Source organism: Macrotis lagotis, chromosome 1 (assembly GCF_037893015.1).
Source record: "Macrotis lagotis isolate mMagLag1 chromosome 1, bilby.v1.9.chrom.fasta, whole genome shotgun sequence".
In the NCBI taxonomy this organism is placed as follows: domain Eukaryota; kingdom Metazoa; phylum Chordata; class Mammalia; order Peramelemorphia; family Peramelidae; genus Macrotis; species Macrotis lagotis.
The window spans coordinates 51,774,078-51,795,148 of record NC_133658.1 but is presented as its reverse complement, the minus strand read 5'-3'; the positions used below and the strand labels follow the sequence as shown (position 1 = coordinate 51,795,148).

General features: G+C 37.4%; 1 protein-coding gene across 2 annotated transcripts in view; it reads left to right on the top strand.

The window, feature by feature from the left end:
• The window catches only part of ACSF3 (acyl-CoA synthetase family member 3), a 233,613-nt gene that overhangs the window by 50,592 nt on the left and 161,950 nt on the right, over nt 1–21,071 (top strand). For both annotated transcript variants that reach the window (XM_074201051.1, XM_074201045.1), the window contains exon 4: nt 13,932–14,086. In XM_074201051.1, coding sequence (XP_074057152.1) covers nt 13,932–14,086 — 155 coding nt within the window. The remainder of the gene's footprint in view (nt 1–13,931; nt 14,087–21,071) is intronic.

Sequence of the window (21,071 nt, the reverse complement as noted above, 5' to 3'; positions counted from 1 at the left end):
CCAGAGAGTAGCTACCAAATATCCTTGAAAGCCCTCTTCTCGATCATGTTAAATTTTATGGGTAGCCCTCAGCCTGTCTGTTATCTCTTGCCATGACCAACCTATTCTCATTCACAAATCATACATCCCCTTGATAGTTTTCTTCTGTGATTTCTTGATCATTGGTAATCCACCATAACCTCCTTATATCCCCTGTGCTTCACTGACTTTCTGCATTGCCAGCACTGGGATTCCTCAGAGATTGGGGAGCCTCACACCTCTCAGCTGTTCAGCATGGTGCAGAGACATTTATGTTGAAAAGTTGGGCTTTGCCCCCAGGAGCAGCATGGGAATCATTAAAAGCATTGCCTGTTTTCCCAAGAGCCATCCGGAAAACTTTCTTCCTCCTATGCAATTCTGTGCTTAACTTTTTATTCACCTCCCTTTATTGTCACAACTATATATATTCAGTAGATGTACATTCAAATGCAATAGATTGGCCCTCCAGCTGCCCACCATGGTCGGAAGAATAGATATTTAGATTTCATTCATGTTGGGGTTTTTTTACTTTCTAATCCATAGGCCATCTGCTCAATAGCCTTTCTCATCCCTCCATGACTACCACTTCCTTAAGTTTGTTGTCTTCTTTCGATTAGAATGGGAACACTTTTTAAGGATTGTGCTTGACAGATATAGTAAATGTTTACTAAATGCTTTTTCATTTATTCATTCATGTATAGTTAAATATTTAATAAATGCTGAGGGTCCATTAATTTACCTATAGTAGGTGCTTAATAAATGCTTATGCATTCACATACAGTAAGTGCTTAATAAATGCTTAATCATTCATTATGCCAATATAGAGTGTTACATTGATTTCTTCTGAATAATCATGAATCTAGTTGTGGAAGCTCTGTAGTATTCCAAGACTTGATGCAATCACCATGATATCTTCCATAAATAGGACTTTATAGGGAATTTCACTATCAGGAATCCTTTATGCACTTGGACCTTGCTTAAGTCTTGTGAGTGTATCAACAAAATAACAAACCTCCCCCCCTAGTGAAGCAGAGCCTCTGCAGAATTAGGATAAGAAAGGCACAGGCAAGACTCCTTCAGAATGAGAAGACCCTGAAGGTTGGCAATATGCACTGGTGGAAGAAAAGTCCCCATGTTAATGAGATCATGGATCCAACCAAGTATCAAAGAAGCAGGCCGAGACTTGCCATCTGGATTTATACAAAGGATAAGTTGTGTGGTGCTTATTTACTCTTCACTTTGCAAAACGATTCCCTGTAGGATTCCTTTAAACAGCCAGCTGTCTTCATACTTTAAAAATATAATTTGATTTGCACACAATTTTCCAGAACATGTCTGTATTGTGAAGTGAAGTATGTGTCTTCCCTGGAGTAGAGACCTTGTCCTGACAGATTTTCTTTGTTCACCCTTTGTTCACTCCTCTTTTGGAGAGAAGAGGGGGAAAGAGAGAGAAAGAAGGAGAAAAAAAAGAAGTTAAAGGGAGAAAGAGGGGAGAGAAACAGAGAGAAAGAAGAAGGGAATAAGGGAGAGAAAGGGAAGGATCAAGGAGGAAGAGAAGAGAGGACATACATCCTGTCAATTTTTCAGTTTTGTTAGTGATGCAGCAGCTGAAAATTGGAGTTTCACTCTCTCTCTCTTTGTGTGTGTGTGTGTGTGTGTGTGTGTGTGTGAGAGAGAGAGAGAGAGAGAGAGAGAGAGAGAGAGAGAGAGAAAGTGTGATATTACCTTCCTTGTCATTAATTTATGGTGCAATCTGATTTCAATGTAGACCAGAGTACAAAGGGATTCTCGTTAACTTTAAGGGTTCATCTGGTAATAGCACTGCCTGGCATTTCCATAGCATTTGAGAGCTTGTAAAGTCCTTTCTATTCAGTCTGGCACTTGAGCCTCTGAAGAGCCCTGTTAGGGAGGGACTTGGAGAAGTCTTATCCTCATTTAACAGATAATGAAATCAAAGGTCAGAGGTGAAGGGATTTAACCATCCCTGGTCACATTCCCAGTGAGTGTGAAAGCTAGGGTTGGTCCCCAGGTCATCTTTACCTGACTTTCTGCCCTCTGCACCTTATTCCACATTGCCTAATTGACTCTTGTTATAATTTTTATATTACCCATATTAAAGTGAAATTTGGGAAATTTTACTCTCATTTTCTCCAATTGTTTCTATTTCTTTGAAAACCAAGGACTTGTCTTATTATACCCTCAGCTGTCATCAAAGTGCCCATGTCTTGAATGGTGGTCAATAAATATGCTTTGTTTCCATATTGAAATTTGTATGATATTTTCTAATATAGAAATATAGAGTTTAAGGATGAAAGCAAACTTGGAGCTTATCTAGTCTGACCTCATTTTCCAGATGGGGAAACTGAGGCTCTAAGTAGTGAAGTGATTTTTCCTAAAGTCACAGAGTGGTAACATCACCCAAGTAACCGAACAAGGTGATGTCCTTTGAAACATTTTGCCATTTTCCACTAAACCACTCTTTCAGGTGGACCATGGGTTGGTGTATTCACTTTAATTCTGGTCCTTGTTTAAGGTTTGTTTTTTTTTGTTTTTGTTTTATTTTTGTTTTTTTGTTCTGGTTGGGATACTGTTGGTGTGAAGAGCCCTGTTGTGGAATGAAAGGAAATGATAAGATGAAATACCCAATTTATATTTTGAGTGTCAGAAGGAAGCACAAAACTTGTATTGGTTCTACATCTGCCAGAACATTGCTGAAGGAAAAATCAGTTCCTTCCCCTCAGAAGCATTTGTTATTCTTCCAGAAATAAAAAAATCTCAACCCCTGGATTTATTAGCTATAAGAACATTAGGTACTAATTCTGGGCAATATTGAGCTATCTGTGACTTAGTGATGAGATAATTCAGTTAAAACTCAAAAAAAGGAAATTTGGAAAAAAAGTAGGTAATAAATGGGTGGATTAGGTTTGATAATTTCTCACAAACCTTGACTCAAACAAGTGATAAAGTTGTGCTTCTCTGTAAATCTGTCTTTAGCCCTTAGCATTTTTTCCAAAGTAATGTCTTTTGATGTGTGGGTATAAAATAAAAAAGGAAAGCCAGAGCCTGTCATGTGCATTTATATTTCCAGGTCCCAGGGAAAGCATTGCTTCTTTCAGCATGCTTGTAGCATAGTAAGGGGGTTTAAAGGCTTCAGCCTGGAATGCAGAGGGACCATCAAGTAATGCTGATGAATAAATGATGAAAACCCAAGTCATGGGGAGTGCAGACGGTTTCAGGTTCTAACAGACATGAGAATGAAGCCAGTGATGACCTGATTTCCTTTTTGAAGAAAGGAGGGTTTCTGTCGCACATATTGCTGAGAACAGCTTGTGTTTGAGCTAACCACTGGGATTTCCACCGTTTAAGGGCGAGCAGAGTTCTTTGAGCAGCGCATAGAGACTTGGTTCCCAAGTGAATAGAAAAATAAATTTAATAGGGCAGTGTAGAAACTGTACTGTTCTCTCCTGCATGTTTGTCAGTGTCGGGCAGTCTGCTAGAATTCCTGCATATCTGGAATTCCTCTAGATCTTATTATTTTTCTGAAAAAATTGCTTCCATTTTGCAACTGGGTTGAAAATAATCTCAAGATCCTACATGACCCCCAACAAAGACCTTTGAAAACAGCAAAGCTTTTGAAATCTAGAAAAGAAAGGGAGTGACAAAGAAAAAAAAGAGAACCTTCCATATCTATTTCTATCAATATTATATATATATATATATATATATCTTATCCAGAATTTATTTAATTTGTAAATTATTTTTATTGCTATCAAATAATAAGATTTAGAGCTGAAAAGGACCCTAGAAACAATCTGGTTCAATTCTCAGTTTTCAGAGGAAGAAACTGAGGCCCCAAAGTTGGGGAGGCTTGTCTTGCCTAGGGCTCAAACTATGCTACTTTGACTTCAAAATCAAGTGCCCTTTCCTCAATGGCCTGCTAGTTTTCAGTATAGTTCATTTCAACATACATTCAGTAATGTTTCTGAGAATTCAGAATGTTTCTGAGAATTCAGAATACTGTACTAGGGGATAAGGGATATATCAAGTTTAGAAAAGACTGAAGTAGGGCAGCTAGGAGATGCAACAGATGGAGCCTTGACCCTCGAGTCAGGAGGACCTGAGTTCAAATCCAGCCTCAGATACTTCACAAGTACTTAACTAGCTGTGTGACCCTAGGCAAGTTACTTTATCCCAATTTCCTTGTAGAAAAAAAAAATAAAGAAAGAAAAAGAAAAGACACAGGCCCTGCCTTTTTGATGTTTATGGAAGGGGAAAGCATAACATATGAATCCATTTCAAGTGTGGGAATACTTGCTGAATGCATCAAAGTCTAAAAGAAAGCAGTATGTGAGGTTGGAGGATGAAATGATTGTTGTAGATGTTCGTGGAGAAGGGCCATGATAATCAATAAATTATCAAATGCCCATTTAAGTTGGGCAGTACAGGAAGGGAATTCTGCAAGGACAAATATAGTGGAAAGACATTCTAAGGATGAGGAACTGCATGAGTAATGACATAGGAGCAAGAAAAACAGTTCATGTTTGGGGGACAGAGAATAATTTAGCCGTGGTATAAAATGCAAGGAGGGAAATAATATGAGATAAAGAGACAGGAGATAAATTTAGCATCAGACTGGCGGGTCTGGACATTTTCTTTGGTTCTTCCACTCCTGACCTCCCTGGCTTCCTTCAAGTTACCACTACAATTCACCTTCTACAGGAAGCCTTCCCCAGCCCTCTTAAATCCAGAGCCTGCCCTCTGTTTCTTATTTCCTCCTTATCATGTACATATTTGTCTGTTTGTTGTCTCCCCAATGAGCCTGTAAGTTCTCTGAGGGTAGGGACTGTCTTTTGTTTCTTTTGGTATACCCAGGGATAGTTGGAGTTCAGAGAGACCATCATAGAGTACTGATGAATAAATGAAGAAAATCAGAGATACAGTGAGTAAAAAGTTTCAGGTTTGAAATCATAAGAAATAAAATGACAGTTTGTGAAAAAGCTTTCAATGCTAGGCAGAAAAGTTCATATTTTGTTCAGAAGATTCAGGGAACTACTAAAAAATTTCCAGGAGAGGTGTGACATGATCATTCCTCTAAATAAGTTGATAGTAATAAGGAAAGAGTGCATTAATAAACAACAATAGATAGTTTTAAAGTTTGCAAAGCACTTTACACATATTAACTCATTTTATCCTTACAACTACCTTGGGATCTGTATTATTATTATACCTATTTTACAGATAAGGAAACTGAGACAGATGGAGGTTAAGTAATTTTCCAGGGTCACATAACTAATACGAATCTGAGGTCAGATTTGATCTTGTATCTTCCAGTGCCTACTACACCTTTATCCATCTTGCTGCTTATTAGTGAAACTACCACTTCTCCTTTATTAATTTAGTAATAAAAATAACGTAAGCTTACCGAATAATAGCTGCCAAACTTGACTAGAGTATCTTCCAGGCAGTTATTTAGAGTATTCAGAAGATCTTGTAATCTAACTTGGTGCCCAGAACATTCAATTACCTGCTCTTTAGTGAATTCTCAATGAAAAGAAAGTCTACCTCATCTCTGTTGCTGCATGGTAGCATGTCTTGACTGTTGTAGGACTCTTACTGTGGGTTATTTGACAAAGATCAACATCTTCCTTAATGACTTCCAACGATGTTGAAGCCAATTTTCACCCGAACAAACCAGGAGCGTTTATTTTTGTGCAATGAAATTGTTTTGCCAATATAATTTGGCTGATTTGATCTCCTGGTTGCATGGAAAGATGCCTTCAGATTGCCTCTCTGCAGGTTGGAGCCAATTCTGATGGGATCATTGCTTCCTTCCAATTTGCTTTTATTTTCCCTTGCCTTTAGATGTAAACTCAATGGGAAATGTTACTATTTTTCATTTTCACTGTGATTTTTCACTTCAGACACATTTTCTGCTTACCCTGATCCTTCAGTGGTCTTGATCTTGAGATTGGTTAGGCTGCCTGCAGATGAATTTTTCTTGACTTCTTCTGAATTTTTTTCTGGTACCAGACACTGCAGTCCATTTGAAAGGAAAGTGCTCTCTGTACTCCTGGTAGAAACCAAGCAAGTGGAATTTGGAATTTTAATTTTTTTAAAAAAATTCGAATTAGAAGGACTTTTGTGGATGTTCTCTCTCCTTAACCTATCAACTCAATTTTGGTCTTGTTGCCCTTTCACCAATCTTCTCATTTTAAGAGAATTTTCATGTAGAAAGTTCTTTGTTTTAGTTTTAGTTCTTAATAAATGCACATTGAAGTTGCTCTTGGAACACATCATTTTAAGTGGTGATGTTGACTTGAGTGGCAGGTTCATGTTGAAAAGTAGTCAGGGCAAAGTCAAGATGCTCCAGGAGAGTCAGACCTACCTCAAAGGTGACATTGACTCATTTGTGATGCCCATCTCTTGTCTGGGATTCCTTCCTTGGTTATTCCTCTGCAGTTTGGGCTAGATGCTAGGTAGAACTGAGATCTCATTCTGTTCCTAGAGGTCTGAGCCAAATGGCTGCTGCTGCTTCTCAACTCCTTCCTATAGCTCAGGACTTCTCTGATTAGGAATGCCACCCCTCTGTAAAAGTTCACTTCTCAGTCTGTCTTGGATCTGTGACCCAGAACTAAGTATTGAGCAACAGTATTGCATGGTGGATTTTGAGTTCCAAATTCTTTCTTCCTTCCCCCAAACTAATAAGCAGTTTGATATAGGTTATATACTTGCAGTCATGCAAAACATATTTCCATCTTAATCATGTTGTTAAAAACAGAAAAAAAACCACCATAAAAATAAAGTGTATGTCTCAATCAGCATTCAGACTCCATCAATTCTTTCTCTGGATATGGATGGCATTTTTCATCTTGAGTCCTTTGGAATTGTCTTGGTTCATTGTATTGCTGAGAAGAGCTAATTTATTCACAATTGATCATTGTGCAATGTGGCTGTTACCATGTGCAGTTCTCCTGGTTCTACTCACTTCACTTTGTATCATTTCATGTCCTTTCAGGTTTTTCTCAAATCAGCCTGTTCATCATTGCTTGTTGCACAATAGTTTCCTTTCATTCATATACCACAGCTTGTTAAGCCATTCCCCAATTGATGGGCATTTAATCAATTTCCAATTCTTTATCACCACAGAAAGAATTACTTTAAATATTTTTGTTCAAATAGGTCCTTTCCCCCCTTTTAAAAAAAATTACTTTAGATGCAGACCTAATAGTGGTATTACTGGGTCAAAGGGTATGCTTAGCTTTATTGCTCTTTGGGCAGAGTTCCAAATTGCTCTCCAGAATAGTTGGATCAGTTCACAACTCTACCAACAGTGCATTAATGTCCCAATTTTTACCAAAAGCTACTTTTGACAGATATGTGACAAAGGCAATCTCAGAATCAGCATTTAGGTTAGGATTCTATGATACTAATTCTAGTGCTGCTGTGAGCACTCAGATAAACTTGCAAATCAAGTCAAATAAAATCTACAAATGCATTATGAGTTTAGGAGCTTACAACAAGAAATACATAATGCTAGTCTTGGGAAAGCCAGAGTGTTGTTTTTCAGCAAAACCAAAGACTTTGTCAGTTCCTGGGTCTAAGAAGCACTAACCAATGTTTGATGTTTTTCCATGCCTAAAGAAGACTTTGGACTCTTAGGGAGCATCTTTCTCTACTTGGAAAGGACAGTAGTTTGACTACTACTAGTACACCTAGATATGTACTGATTGATCAGACTAATCTTTTTCCAGTCTTAGCTTTAGGTCCTGCTAATAGTTCCTTTTAGAGAAATAAAAATCTCCCCCCATAATTTCCTCAATGACCTCCTGCAGCAGTGAATTGTATATGCAAGCCTAAATTTTTCTGTCCATTAATTTCATTGTAAATTCCCTTGTTCTCATATTATAAAACAGAATGAAAGTGAGGACTGATTAATTTTTACTGTCTTCATCATTTTTTAGTATGTTAACTAAATTTCTTTCAACTTTTTTTTCTTCTTGGCTAAATAACCCCCCCCCTTTTTTTTTACCATTGTAGCTTATTTATGCCTATACTTTTTTCATCTTGTGATAATGATAGCCTATTAAATGCAACAAGCTAAGCAGACCTAAGTGATCTGAATCAGTATTATGATTTCCAAGCAATACACAAAGACACTGAAAGTAGTTACATTGCTGATTCATTAGTGATTGTTCTGAATCAGTCATGAACCAACATGCATTTTTGCAGCATGGTTACTAGAAATCCTATTTCTCAAATGAGGCTAAAAGTTCTTAAACGAGGCTAAAAGTACCATAGAGAATTCTTGGGAAGCCATTAAGACAAATGCAGAAACTGGTTTCCGAGCCTACTGGCTCTCATAGTTGCTTAAGAAGCCTTTTGCACGTATTCAACTAAGATTTTCTAAATTTAGATATCTATAACTAGAGACTAGACTTTAAACTGTGGTGATGGACTTTTTTGTTTGTTTTATGACTACCTTTCCTCCTTCAACTCTATAACTGTGCAAGTTAAATGTAGAGTAACTGGGAACATTCACTTCTCCCCAGAGAAATGGAATTTTAGTTAATAACTGCATTTAGATTTAGAAGGGGCTGCTGCCATTTATATGAGGACCAATGGGAGTGGTTTGCCTTTTTTTCTGTAACATTGAGCTGACAACCATAACTCAACAGGATTAGCCCTTGAAATCTACAGTTGAGTTCAAGGGCACAGCAGACCTTAGTTCTTCCAGTGTTCACTGGTCATACAGGTCTCTTGCATATGATTGATGTACCTTAAATCCAAAACCCAAATCTAAAAATAAAAATCCTATCATGGTATTATTGTATAACCAGAAATGTGTTGTTGCATTTAGCTGTTTTTAGAGCCCCTGGGTTTCAGCATGTTATCCAGTCGAAGAGAACAAAATAATAAAAACAGAATGATGGGTTGTCGATATTCTGTGCTTGTGATTGATGAGTTGACAGTGACAAGCAGGAGAATAGACCAGAAGAGATAAATTGGCTGCTGTAAACCAGAAGAAAACCATAGTGATGTCATACTCTGAAAAGCAAAGTCTGGTGACTTATTAGGTTATCCAAAGTCTGGGATCAATTAATTGCCTTAGGTCATTCTATTCCTTGATTTCTTTGGATTTGAGGCATCTCATTGAGAGGGAACAAATCTAGTGAATTGAGCACTGACTTAGAGACAGATGCCCTGAATTATTCCACACTTCTTCTACTGAAGTGTGGGATGATACTGGGAAAATTATAAAACTTTGATATCTGCCTTTTGTCTGCCTTAGAGCAGTCTTAGGTGTAGACGTGGGAGAGAATGTAAAGCAAAGTTAATGAGCTTTCTTGTGAAATGCAAAATAAAGACAAGATACTGTGGGACCCCTTATATCAAACTAGTGTCAGAAATAAGACACTTATGAAACAAGGCTCATCTTTGGGTCAGAATTTTATTGTATCTGCAAGGTTTGGGCAGAAAAATAAGTTTACAAGTTTCATGAATGTTATATTGTATTCCAGTTCCCACAGTGCATATGTTAGCAGTTTGGTATTCCCTCCAGTGATACTTAGCATAACCCACCCATCCACAAATCTCTCCCCATTCTCCATTCAGTTGTCAAACTGATCTGCTAAAGGACAGGTCTGCCCATATCACATATACACCCTGTCCTGTATCCTATTAAGGAATCCAGTAACTTGAGAATCAAATATTAAATCCAAGTCCAAGCTCTCCTCACTCACCTTTCTAATCTTACGCACTAACTTCCCCCATCTCTTCACTTTATACCTCAATCCACATCTACCCCTCCCATGCCCATATACTCTGTTATCCAATGATACTATTCTCCTTACTTCTCCCACCTAAGGACATTTTCTCCGGGTTGGCCCCATCCTTCTGATCTGTCTCTTGTCTGTCTTCCTTTGAGTCTCTGCTAAAATGCCACCTTCTTATAAGATATCTTTCTTGATCTCCCTCTCCCTCTGTTGATTATTTATAATTTATCCTGTGTGTAGCTTGTTTGTTCATTTGTCTTATTAGACTGTAAAGGCTTGAGAACAGGAACTACCTTTTCCCTTTTTTTTTGGATTCCCCAGCACTTAGTATAATGTCTGATATTGTTGATTAACTGATTCATTCTTTCTTAAGCTTGCTACAAGCTGGAACCTGAACTCAAGGCTCTTTCTTTTTCACTAGTATATTGTGAGGATACAAATAGAAGGGAATAGATTTTTATATGATACAGTCATAAATGTTGGTACCATAGTATTTTTTTAACATCTTTGGATTTTTGAGTCCTGATATATTCTTAATTAAAAATGAGTATTTCCCTAGACATTTTGAAATATGGTTATTAATTAAAATTCCATTTCTTTAATACTGGTGAAATAAAACAATTTTTGTGATTAAAAACATTCAGGATTGGTGATTTTAGCATTCAGAATTCTCCCTTCCTTTGCAGATCATGATCCCTGGGTGGACATGGAGTGTAGTGGGGCCAAAAAAATGCATTTCCATAGAGCCAGAATAGGAGCCCCCCAAATTAAGCAAGGTTGTCCCTAAGGAGACAAAGAGACAAAAAGACATCTCTTCCAAGTCTTGAATTCACTGGGAATCTCTGAGGAGAGGGTTCATTTGCAAAGGAGGTGCTTGTTTTTACTGCAAAAATTTATCTGCTCATTGACCTTTTGGAGGGACTATTTTCAGGCAATTGAAGTTGCATGGTGAATTTTTTGAGAGGGAGACAGGAAGCATCCTGGCTGTGTCTTCCTTAGTAGTAATTAGAAAGTTCATGCCAAATTGTTAACAAATTTTGATCTCTGTTAGGTGATTATATTTTTTTAGATAGGAACCTATTGTTTAAGAACCTATGGTTCAGTTTCTTTAAAGCAGTTTATAAACCTACTTTTCAATGAATCCCAGTTGCAAGGAAAAGATATGATTTGGTCCCAAGGTCTGCTGAGAGCTGAGAATGTTTTACATTTTTCAATTGTAAGCTCCTTGAAGGCAGGGGTCATCTTTTGCCTCTTTTTGTATCCCCTTCACATAGCATAGAACCTGACCCTGAGTAGCGTTTAATAAATATTTATTGTGATTGTTTAAAAAATATTTGCCAAGCTCTGATTTCAAGGCATCCTTTTCCTTTGGATGTGTCATCAAGGGGTAGTTGTGGCAGCAGGGAATAGTAGAAAGAACATTGAATTTAGTTCTCTGCTACCTGGGTTTCAAATATAACTCTGATGGTTACTCATGGAATGATTGCAGAATCTTTCAGAGCTTCCCGGTCCTCACCTGTAAAATTCAGAAAATAACACTTCTTGTGTTCCTTATGGCTCAGGATTGTTTTAGGGAAGGTGCTTTCTAATTGTTGAAATTCTTCTTCTTCTTGGTACCACTATTATTATTATCATTGCTTTGATTATTTGATGCCAAATTAACTTTCATAAATGGCACAAATTAGAATTTGGAGGAGCTTCAATATTTTTCAAGTTTGGGGTCTAATTTAGAAAACTTAGCTTATTTGAAGAGAAATTTGGGGACCCATGCAAGGGTCCCTATTCCCTCTGGTATCATGTCTGAGTGTAACAACAAGAAGGAACTCTTCTCAAGTACCTACTGTGTCTCAGACTTTGTGCTGAACATTGGGGATACCATGAAAGGTGAAAATGGCCCTGCCTTCAAAGAGCTCACCATGTAACGAACGGATAAACTCATCTCTGGGATCCTTGAAGTTATTGAAGATGAATTGATTGATGGGAAGCAAACAAAGACAAAGGATGTGTCTACATTTTTTTTTCTATTTCTGAACTAGGAAAGCCTCACCTATCTGCTTCATTAAACCTTTCCAAAGGAGAGGTCAAATATGAAATTCCAGTCACTCTTTGCTCTTTACTCTCAGTTACATCTTTGCCTTTTTGTGTTTACTTGCTGGGGGGCATGCTTCCCTAGAGCCTGTCAGGTCAGAGGCAGTCCCCTGGTCTGGACCAAAAATCATCCAGAATGGAAGACACCAATTGCTTTCATGCATCTGGTTTCTGATTTCTCCCATGGCTGATGCCTTTCTTTCCTTTTCCTCCCTGCATAGGAGGCATCTATAAGAAAAATAATCCCTATCATAATTCAGTGCATGCTCCATGGTACAGTTTAAGTCCTTGCCTTTTATGCATCCTCTTTACCAAACCTTGATGTCAGGAAACAATCCCTTGATGAGTAGAGGGAGGAAAGGAGCCAAATTTCAGAGCTCCCTCTCCCACAGGGAAAGTGCCTTTGTTAAATGTGTCTTTCTGTATTAAGGGTGACAACATTTCAGAAGAGAGCTGATTGTTCTCAGGCAGTGGAACGAAAGACAAAGAAGTGAGGGAGAAAGGGAGAAGGTGGGGGGCTTCGCTGAAGTAGAATGAAGCTAAGCCAGGGTGCAGGATGGAGGGGAAAGTAGCAGAACACCTGGTCAACAAAGTGACAGCCAGAAGGAGATTCACTTGTTTACCTTCATGAAATTAACATTTTGGTGTTTTCCCACCATAATCTCAGGTTCCATTCTAGCTGGGAGTGGATATGTTCACTGTGAAGTGAGGCAGGAATTGATGATAAAATATAAAAATAAAAAATCAACCTCTTCCCTAAAAAAAAAAAAAGGTAGGAAGTGATTTTTTTAGGGGGCTAGGAATAGTTTTGATTTAGAGAAAGAATTTAAAAAAGAGGTCATTGATATGCTCATTAGGGGGCAAAGTAATGGTAAACTAGCCAGATTAAGTGGTTAAGTAACATCCCCAGAATCTTGTGGGCAAAATTGTAGGTGCCAAACAAAACTGATAAAAGAAAGTTTAGGAAACAAAAAAGGTTTATTGAATTTGCCATCAAGGAAGCCTTCAGTAGTTTCTAAACTTTCTGGTTCTGATATTGGTTTTCTCAACACTGACAGTTTTGTCCACAATTTCTTCATGTGATGCAGTGGCCCTAGAATCACTGGACCATGAGAATACCCATGCTGAGAAAGGTTTGATGACTCTGAAATAATCATTTGGTGACCTGGAAATTCTTCATTATATGTAAATTCTGGATGTATTTTTAATGAAGAATGAGAAGTAGGACTAGTGTTATCTGAGAAGTCAGCCCCTTTGGTAGCAGAGAATTACCTGTAATGCTCAGAAGCAAATACTAACAGAACATCAAATGTTGACATTCCCCTAATTTCTTTATGTAACTCAGGAGTCTAGGATGTGACATTTGGAAATTCTACTTTAGATTTTTCAAGGAAGCACCAGTCTATATTGAGTCATATCTATAATATTTTGTTATATTAAATTCAAATTTGAAAATATACATGAATATATGTCAGTGTATGTGTGTATGCATATGTTTGTGTCTATGTGCATGTGCATATCTATTGCACAATATACATATCATATTCCTTTCTGTGAATTATTGTTCTTCATTCTGATATATAAATTTCAGTTGCCTTATAATATATTGGCATTCCAACGAATTTCATTCTGGCTGACTTCTGCCCAACCCATATTTCTTGTCTGCTCAGTCACTGTAGGGAGACAGTAATAGTATTAATCTAAATGAAGTTTCTTAACCCTCTTAAAAAAACAGATTGATTTAAATTTAATATGCCCTATTGCTATTTTCCTTATAAACAACAAGGACTAAACTTTGGCTCTCTGTAGTCATCAATGTTAAATGCTAATTATTGGTTTAGTATAGACTGGCCCATTTTAGTGACTGATGAGGTGATTATTTGACTATTTTCAAATGAGCTACCATGTTTTGGAAGAAATATCCTTAGGATTTTCATGCTTAAGGAAAGGCTTAAGAGATGGAGATCAATGATGTCTGTGTAATTCCTCAGTTCTAATATGATCATTTTAATTTTCTTTTTTATTCAGATAATTTTCTTCCTTCTTTTCTAGGTTTGGGAAAAGTTTATAAGCTCCGAAAAGCCACAGATCAATGTTTTCATGGCAGTGCCTACAATTTATTCCAAATTGGTGGAGTATTATGATAAACATTTTACCCAGCCTCACGTCCAGGATTTTATACGTGCAATCTGCAAAGAGAAAATCAGGTAACTGAAGGATCCAGAAAGTCCTAAGGCTTTAGCAAGATATGAATGGAATCATCTCCTGGATTAGAAAGCTTGTGTTTGACTTCAAGTTCTGCCAATAAGTAACTGGAAGATCTCTGAGAAGTTGCCCAGTTTTTCCAGTCTCCTTTAAAATGATTTCTTAAATAATTTCTTTGATTCTTCCATCTCTGAACACTCTGATTCTTTGAGTCTGTAGTTTCTTTCTAAGATTAGTTTTACAATGTAAAGACTGTTGGACTGCCTTCTGTGGGGGGTGGGGGGAGGGAAATGAGATTGGGGGGAAAATTATAAAATTAAAAAGAAAAAGAATATTAGTTCTATTCCATGTTAGAAGTCTTTGCTTCCCACCTGCTTTTTTCTTTTTTTTATTAAAGATATTATTTGAGTTTTACAATTTTCCCCCCATCTTCCTTCCCTCCCCCACCCCCACCCCACAGATAGCACTCCTTCAGTCTTTACTTTGTTTCCATGTTTTACCTTGATCCAATTTGGGTGTGATGAGAGAGATATCATATCCTTAAAGAGAACAGAATTCTCAGAGGTAACAAGATCAGACAATAAGATTTCTGGGGTTTTTTTTCCAAATATAAGGGAATAGTCCTTGTACTTTGTTCAAACTCCACAGCTCCTTATCTGGATACAGATGGTATTCTCCTTTGCAGACAGCCCAAAATTATTCCCAGTTGTTGCACTGATAGAATGAGCAAGTCCTTCAAGGTTGAACATCACTCCCATGTTGCTGTTAGGGTGTACAGTGTTTTTCTGGTTCTGCTCATCTCACTCAGCATCAGTTCATGCAAATCCCTCCAGGTTTCCCTGAAATCCCATCCCTCCTGGTTTCTAATAGAACAATAGTGTTCCATGACATACATATACCACAGTTTGCTAAGCCATTCCCCAATTGAAGGACATTTACTGGATTTCCAATTCTTTGCCACCACAAACAGGGCTGCTATAAATATTTTTGTATAAGTAATGTTTTTACCCTTTTCCCTCATCTCTTCAGGGTATAGACCCAGTAGTGGTATTGCTGGGTCAAAGGGTATGCACATTTTTGTTGCCCTTTAGGCATAGTTCCAAATAGCTCTCCAGAAGAGTTGGACGAGTTCACAGCTCCACCAACAGTGTCCCAGATGTCCCACAACCCTTCCAACAATGATCATTATCCTTCCTGGTCATACTGGCCAATCTGAGAGGTGTGAGGTGGTACCTCAGAGAAGCTTTAATTTACATTTGTCTAATAATTAATGATTTAGAGCATTTTTTCATATGGCTATGGATTACTTTGATCTCCTCATCTGTAAATTGCCTTTGCATATCCTTTGACCATTTGTCAATTGGGGAATGGCTTTTTATTTTAAAAATATGACTCAGTTCTCTATATATTTTAGAAATGAGTCCTTTGTCAGAATCATTAGCTGTAAAGATTGTTTCCCAATTTACTACATTTCTTTTGCTCTTGGTTACAGTGGTTTTATCTTTGCAAAAGCTTTTTAATTTAATGTAATCGAAATCATCTAGTTTGTTTTTGATGATGTTCACCATCTCTTCCTTAGTCATAACCTGCTCCGCTTTCCATAGATCTGACAGGTAAACTAGTCCTTGATCTTCTAATTTGCTTATAGTATTGTTTTTTATGTCTAAATCCTGTAACCATTTGGATCTTATCTTGGTAAAGTGTGTGAGGTGTTGTTCTAATCTAAGTTTCTTCCATACTAACTTCCAATTATCCCAGCAGTTTTTATCAAAGAGGGAGTTTTTATCCCAATGGCCGGACTCTTTGGGTTTCTCAAACAGCGGATTACTGTAATCATCTGCTTTTACACCTAGTCTATTCCACTGGTCCACCACTCTATTTCTTAGCCAATATCAAACAGTTTTGATGACTGATGCTTTATAATATAATTTTAGATCAGGTAGGGCTAAGCCACCTTCTTTTGCACTTTTTTTCATTAAGCTCCTGGCAATTCTTGACTTTTTATTTCTCCATATGAATTTACTTACAATTTTTTTCTAACTCATTAAAGTAATTTTTTCGAATTTTGATTGGTAGGGCACTAGACAGGTAGTTTAGTTTTGGTAGAATTGTCATTTTTATTATATTAGCTCTCCCTATCCATGAGCAGTTGATATTTGCCCAGTTATTTAAATCTGATTTAATTTGTGTGAGAAGTGTTTCATAATTGTTTTCAAAAAGATTCTGAGTCTGTCTTGGCAAATAGACTCCCAAATATTTTACACTGTCTGAGGTTACTTTGAATGGGATTTCTCTTTCTAGCTCTTCCTGCTATTTCTTGCTAGACATATATAGAAAAGTTGAGGATGTATGAGGGTTTATTTTATAACCTGCAACTGCTAAAATTGCTAATTGTTTCCAGTAGTTTTTTAGATGATTTCTTGGGATTCTCTTGGTAGACCATCATGTCATCTGTGAAGAGTGAGAGTTTTGTCTCTTCCTTCCCAATTCTAATTCCTTCAGTTTCTTTTTCTTCTCTAATTGCTGATGCTAACATTTCTAATACAATATTGAATAGTAGTGGTGATAATGGGCACCCTTGTTTGACCCCTGATCTTATTGGGAATGCCTCTAGCCTCTCCTCATTGAATATAATGCTTGTTGATGGTTTCAGATAGATACTGCTAATTATTTTAAGGAACAGTCCATTTATTCCTACACTCTCTAGTGTTTTTAATAGGAATGGATGCTGTATTTTATCAAAAGCTTTTTCAGCATCTATTGATATAATCATATGATTTCTGATAGGTTTTCTGTTGATATAATTGAGTATACTAACAGTTTTCTTAATATTGAACCATCCCTGCATTCCTGGAATAAATCCTACTTGATCATAATGTATTATCCTAGTGATGACTTGTAGTCATTTTGCTAAGATTTTATTTAGGATTTTTGCATCTATATTCATCAGGGAAATAGGTCTATAATTTTCTTTCTCTGTTTTTACTCTTCCTGGTTTAGGTAACAGTACCATGTTGGTCTCATAGAAAGAGTTAGGTAGAGTTCCATCTTTCCCTATTTTTCCAAAGAGTTTATATAGGGTTGGAACCAATTGTTCCTTAAATGTTTGGTAGAATTCACTTGTGAATCCATCTGGCCCTGGAGATTTTTTTTTTAGGGAGTTCAGTAATGGCTTGTTGAATTTCTTTTTCTGAGATAGGGTTGTTTAGGTATTTAATCTCTTCTTAATTTAACCTGGGCAACTTAGATTTTTGTAAATATTCATCCATTTCACTTAGATTATCAAATTTATTGGCATAGAGTTGGGCAAAAAATTTCGAATTAACTCATTGGTGGTGAGTTCACCTTTTTCATTTATAATACTAGCAATTTGGTTTTCTTCTTTCTTTTTTTTAATCAAATTGACCAGAGGTTTATCAATTTTATTGGTTTTTTCATAATACCAACTTTTGGTTTCATTTATTAATTCAATAGTTTTTTTGCTTTCGATTTTATTAATTTCTCCTTTAATTTTTAGAATTTCTAATTTGGTATTTGATTAGGGATTTTTGATTTGTTCTTTCCCTAATTTTTTTAGTTGCATGTTTAGCTCATTGATTTCCTCTTTCTCCAATTTATTCATATAAGCATTTAGAGCTATAATATATCCCCTGAGAGTTGCTTTGAATGAATCCCATAGGTTTTGGTATGTTGTTTCATCATTATCATTATCTTGGGTAAAATGGTTAATTCTTTCTATAATTTGTCTTTTGGTCCACTCATTTTTTAAAATGAGGTTATTCAGTTTCCAATTTGTTCTGGGTCTATATCTCCTTGGCCCAGTATTGCTTATGACTTTTATTGCATTGTGATCTGAGAAAGATGTATTCTCTATTTCTGCCTTTCTGCAGTTGATATTAGGTTTTTATGTCCCAGTACATGGTCAATTTTTGTATAAGTTCCATGTACTGCCAAGAAAAAGGTATATTTCTTTCTATCCCCATTCAGTTTCCTCCATAAGTCTACCATATCTAATTTTTCTAACAATCTATTTACCTCCCTAATTTCTTTCTTGATTGTTTTATGATTTGATTTATCTAGATCTGATAGCGGGAGGTTGAGGTCTCCCACTAGTAGAGTTTTGCTGTCTATGTCTTCCTGTAATTCTTTCAGCTTCTCCTCTAAGAATTTGGGTGCTGTCCCACTGGGTGCACATATATTCAATATTGAAATGACTTTATTGTCTATGGTACCTTTTAGGAGGATAAAGTTTCCTTCCTTATCTCTTTTAACACTATCTATTTTTGCTGCTGCTTTATCCGAGATAAGGATTGCTACCCCTGCTTTTTTTACTTCAGCTGAGGCAAAATATATTTTACTCCAACCTTTTACCTTTACTCTATATGTATCTCTCTGCTTCAAATGAGTTTCTTGTAGGCAGCATATTGTAGGATTCTGGTTTTTAATCCACTCTGCTATTTGCTTATGTTTTAAGGGAGAGTTCATCCCATTCACATTCAAGGTTATGATTACTAATTCTTTATTGCCCTCCATACTATCTTCCCTCTGTTTGTATTTTCCCCCTTTCCCCCCCTTTTATCCATATTCCCTAGTATTTTGTTTTTGAATACCACCCTCTTCAGTGTGTTTGCCCTCCTATATCACACCCTCCTCTTTCTTTCCCCTTTCCCTTTTTCCCTTTTCCCTTCCCTTCCTTTTGTTATTTCCCCTTATTTCCCCCACTCCCCTTCCCTTTCTCCGTCCCCCCTCCCCTTTTCCCCTTTTAATACTTGAAAGGTTAGATGTTTTATAAGTTAACTGAGTATGTTTAGGTTGACTTTTAGCCAAGTCTGATGAGAAGAAGATTCAGGTGTTTCTCCTCTGCTCCCTTCTTCCCCTCTATTACCATAGGTTTTTTGTACCTCTCGGTGTAATGAGATTTGTCTCATTCATTCACCTCCCTCCTCTCGTCTCTTTCCTGTCCCCCTTTTTAGGGAGGTAGTGTATTTTTTTAGATCATTCTGTCTAGGTCATAGAAAATTCCGAGTGTCTGTCCCTTCTAGTTCAGTATATTCTATTGAATAGAGTCAAAATTCCTGAGGGTTATTAAAGTCTTCCTCCCAATTGGGGTTAAAGCCAGTTACATCCCATTAGATAGCAGTCTCATGGATAGGTCATGGATGTCCATCATTTCTGGCTAGGTATATTCTCTCTGTTAGAGTTACATTTCTCAGGATTTATGAGAGTCTCCCCCCCCCCCCCCATGCTGGGATATAGTCAGTTTCAACTTACTGGATTGCATTTTTTTTTCCTTTTACCAACCCCCTCCCTTTTTTTTTTTACCTTTTCATGTGTCTCTTGAACCTCCTGTTTGATGTCCAAATTTTCTGTTTAGCTCTGGTCTTTTCATCAGAAATTTTTGGAATTCTTCCATTTCGTTAAATGTCCATCTTTTTCCCTGGAAGAGAAGGCTCAGCTTTGCAGGAAAGTAGATTCTTGGCTGCATTCCAAGCTCCTGTGCTCTTCGAAATATCATTCCAGGCCCTTCAATCCCTTAAAGTTGATGCAGCCAGGTCCTGTGTGATCCTTACTGTGGCTCCTTGATATTTAAATTGTTTCTTTCTGGCTGCTTGCAGGATTTTCTCTTTTATCTGATAGTTCTGCAGTTTGGCCACAACATTCCTTGGTGTTTTCATTTTAGGATCTTTTTCTGGTGGGGATCGATGTACTCTTTCAATAACGACTTTGCCCTCCGATTCCATGATATCAGGGCAGTTTTCCATCACTAGATCCTGTAATATTAAGTCCAGGCTTTTTTTCTCTTCATTGTTTTCAAGAAGTCCTATAATTTTCAGGTTGCCCCTCCTCGATCTATTCTCGAGGTCAGTGGTTTTGTTTATGAGGTATTTTACATTTGCTTCTATTCTTTCTGTTTTTTGATTTTGTTTAACTGACTCTTGCTGTCTCATGGAGTCAGTTTCTGTAGACTCCATTATTTTTTGGGGTGAGGAGTTTTCTTCATTAACCTTTTGCAACTCCTTTTCCAATTGGTCAATTCTACTTTTGAAAGAGCTTTCCATTTGACCAATTGAGGTTTTGAGAGAATTAATTTCTTTTTGCATTTGCTCATTTGAGGATCTGAGAGAATTATTCTCATTTTGTAATTGTCCAATTGATGATCTGAGAGATTTATTCTCCTTTTGTGTTTGTCCAATTGTACTTTCTAAAGTATTAATTGTCTCTCCCAAATTTTTAAGCTCCTTCCTTATTTCTTCAAGGAAGTCTTTCTGTGCTGGAGACCAGATTGTATTCTCCTCAGAGGTTCCAGGTCTCTCTGAGCTGGGGTCTTTCCCTTCCAGGAATTTTTCTATGGATTCACCCTTCTTCATTACGCTAAGACCTTGAGTTGGGTGGGGCTGGTTCACCTGGGCTTAGATTGCTGAAGGCTTTACTGAGTGCAGTTTCTCTGCCTGGCCAATGGGAGGAGCTAGTTGCCCTCTCTGGGGTGTCTGTGACCTTGGTTGGAGGCCTTCTCCCTTTGCCTGAAGGCAGGAATTGGAACTATTGAATTCTTTTGCCTTCAATCAATGGTGGGCTGTACCCTGGCCTGAGGTCATTCCTCAGCTGGGCTGGTTCTTCTGCTCACCCACCTGGGCCTGCCACTCAGCCAAGGCTGCTGCGGGAGACAAATCCTGAGGTAGATCCTCCTCTCCTGGCTTTTCTTTCTGGGTTTCCTGGTTCGGCTTTCTTTTAAGAGATTTGTTTCATGTGATAGATGGGGAAGAGATCAGGAGACTTTAGAACTGTGCCTGTCTTCTCTCCGCCATCTTGGCCGGAAGTCCTCACCTACTTTCAATATGACATAGGTAGCACTCACAGTCATATCTAAGTACCTCAGAAAACTACCTACTGGTTCAAGGTAATGCTGTTCAAAAACTATATTTCACCAGCCCACAACCAGAGTGTTTACTTTTACCAGCTGGCCAAGAGACATTAATTTAAAACAAA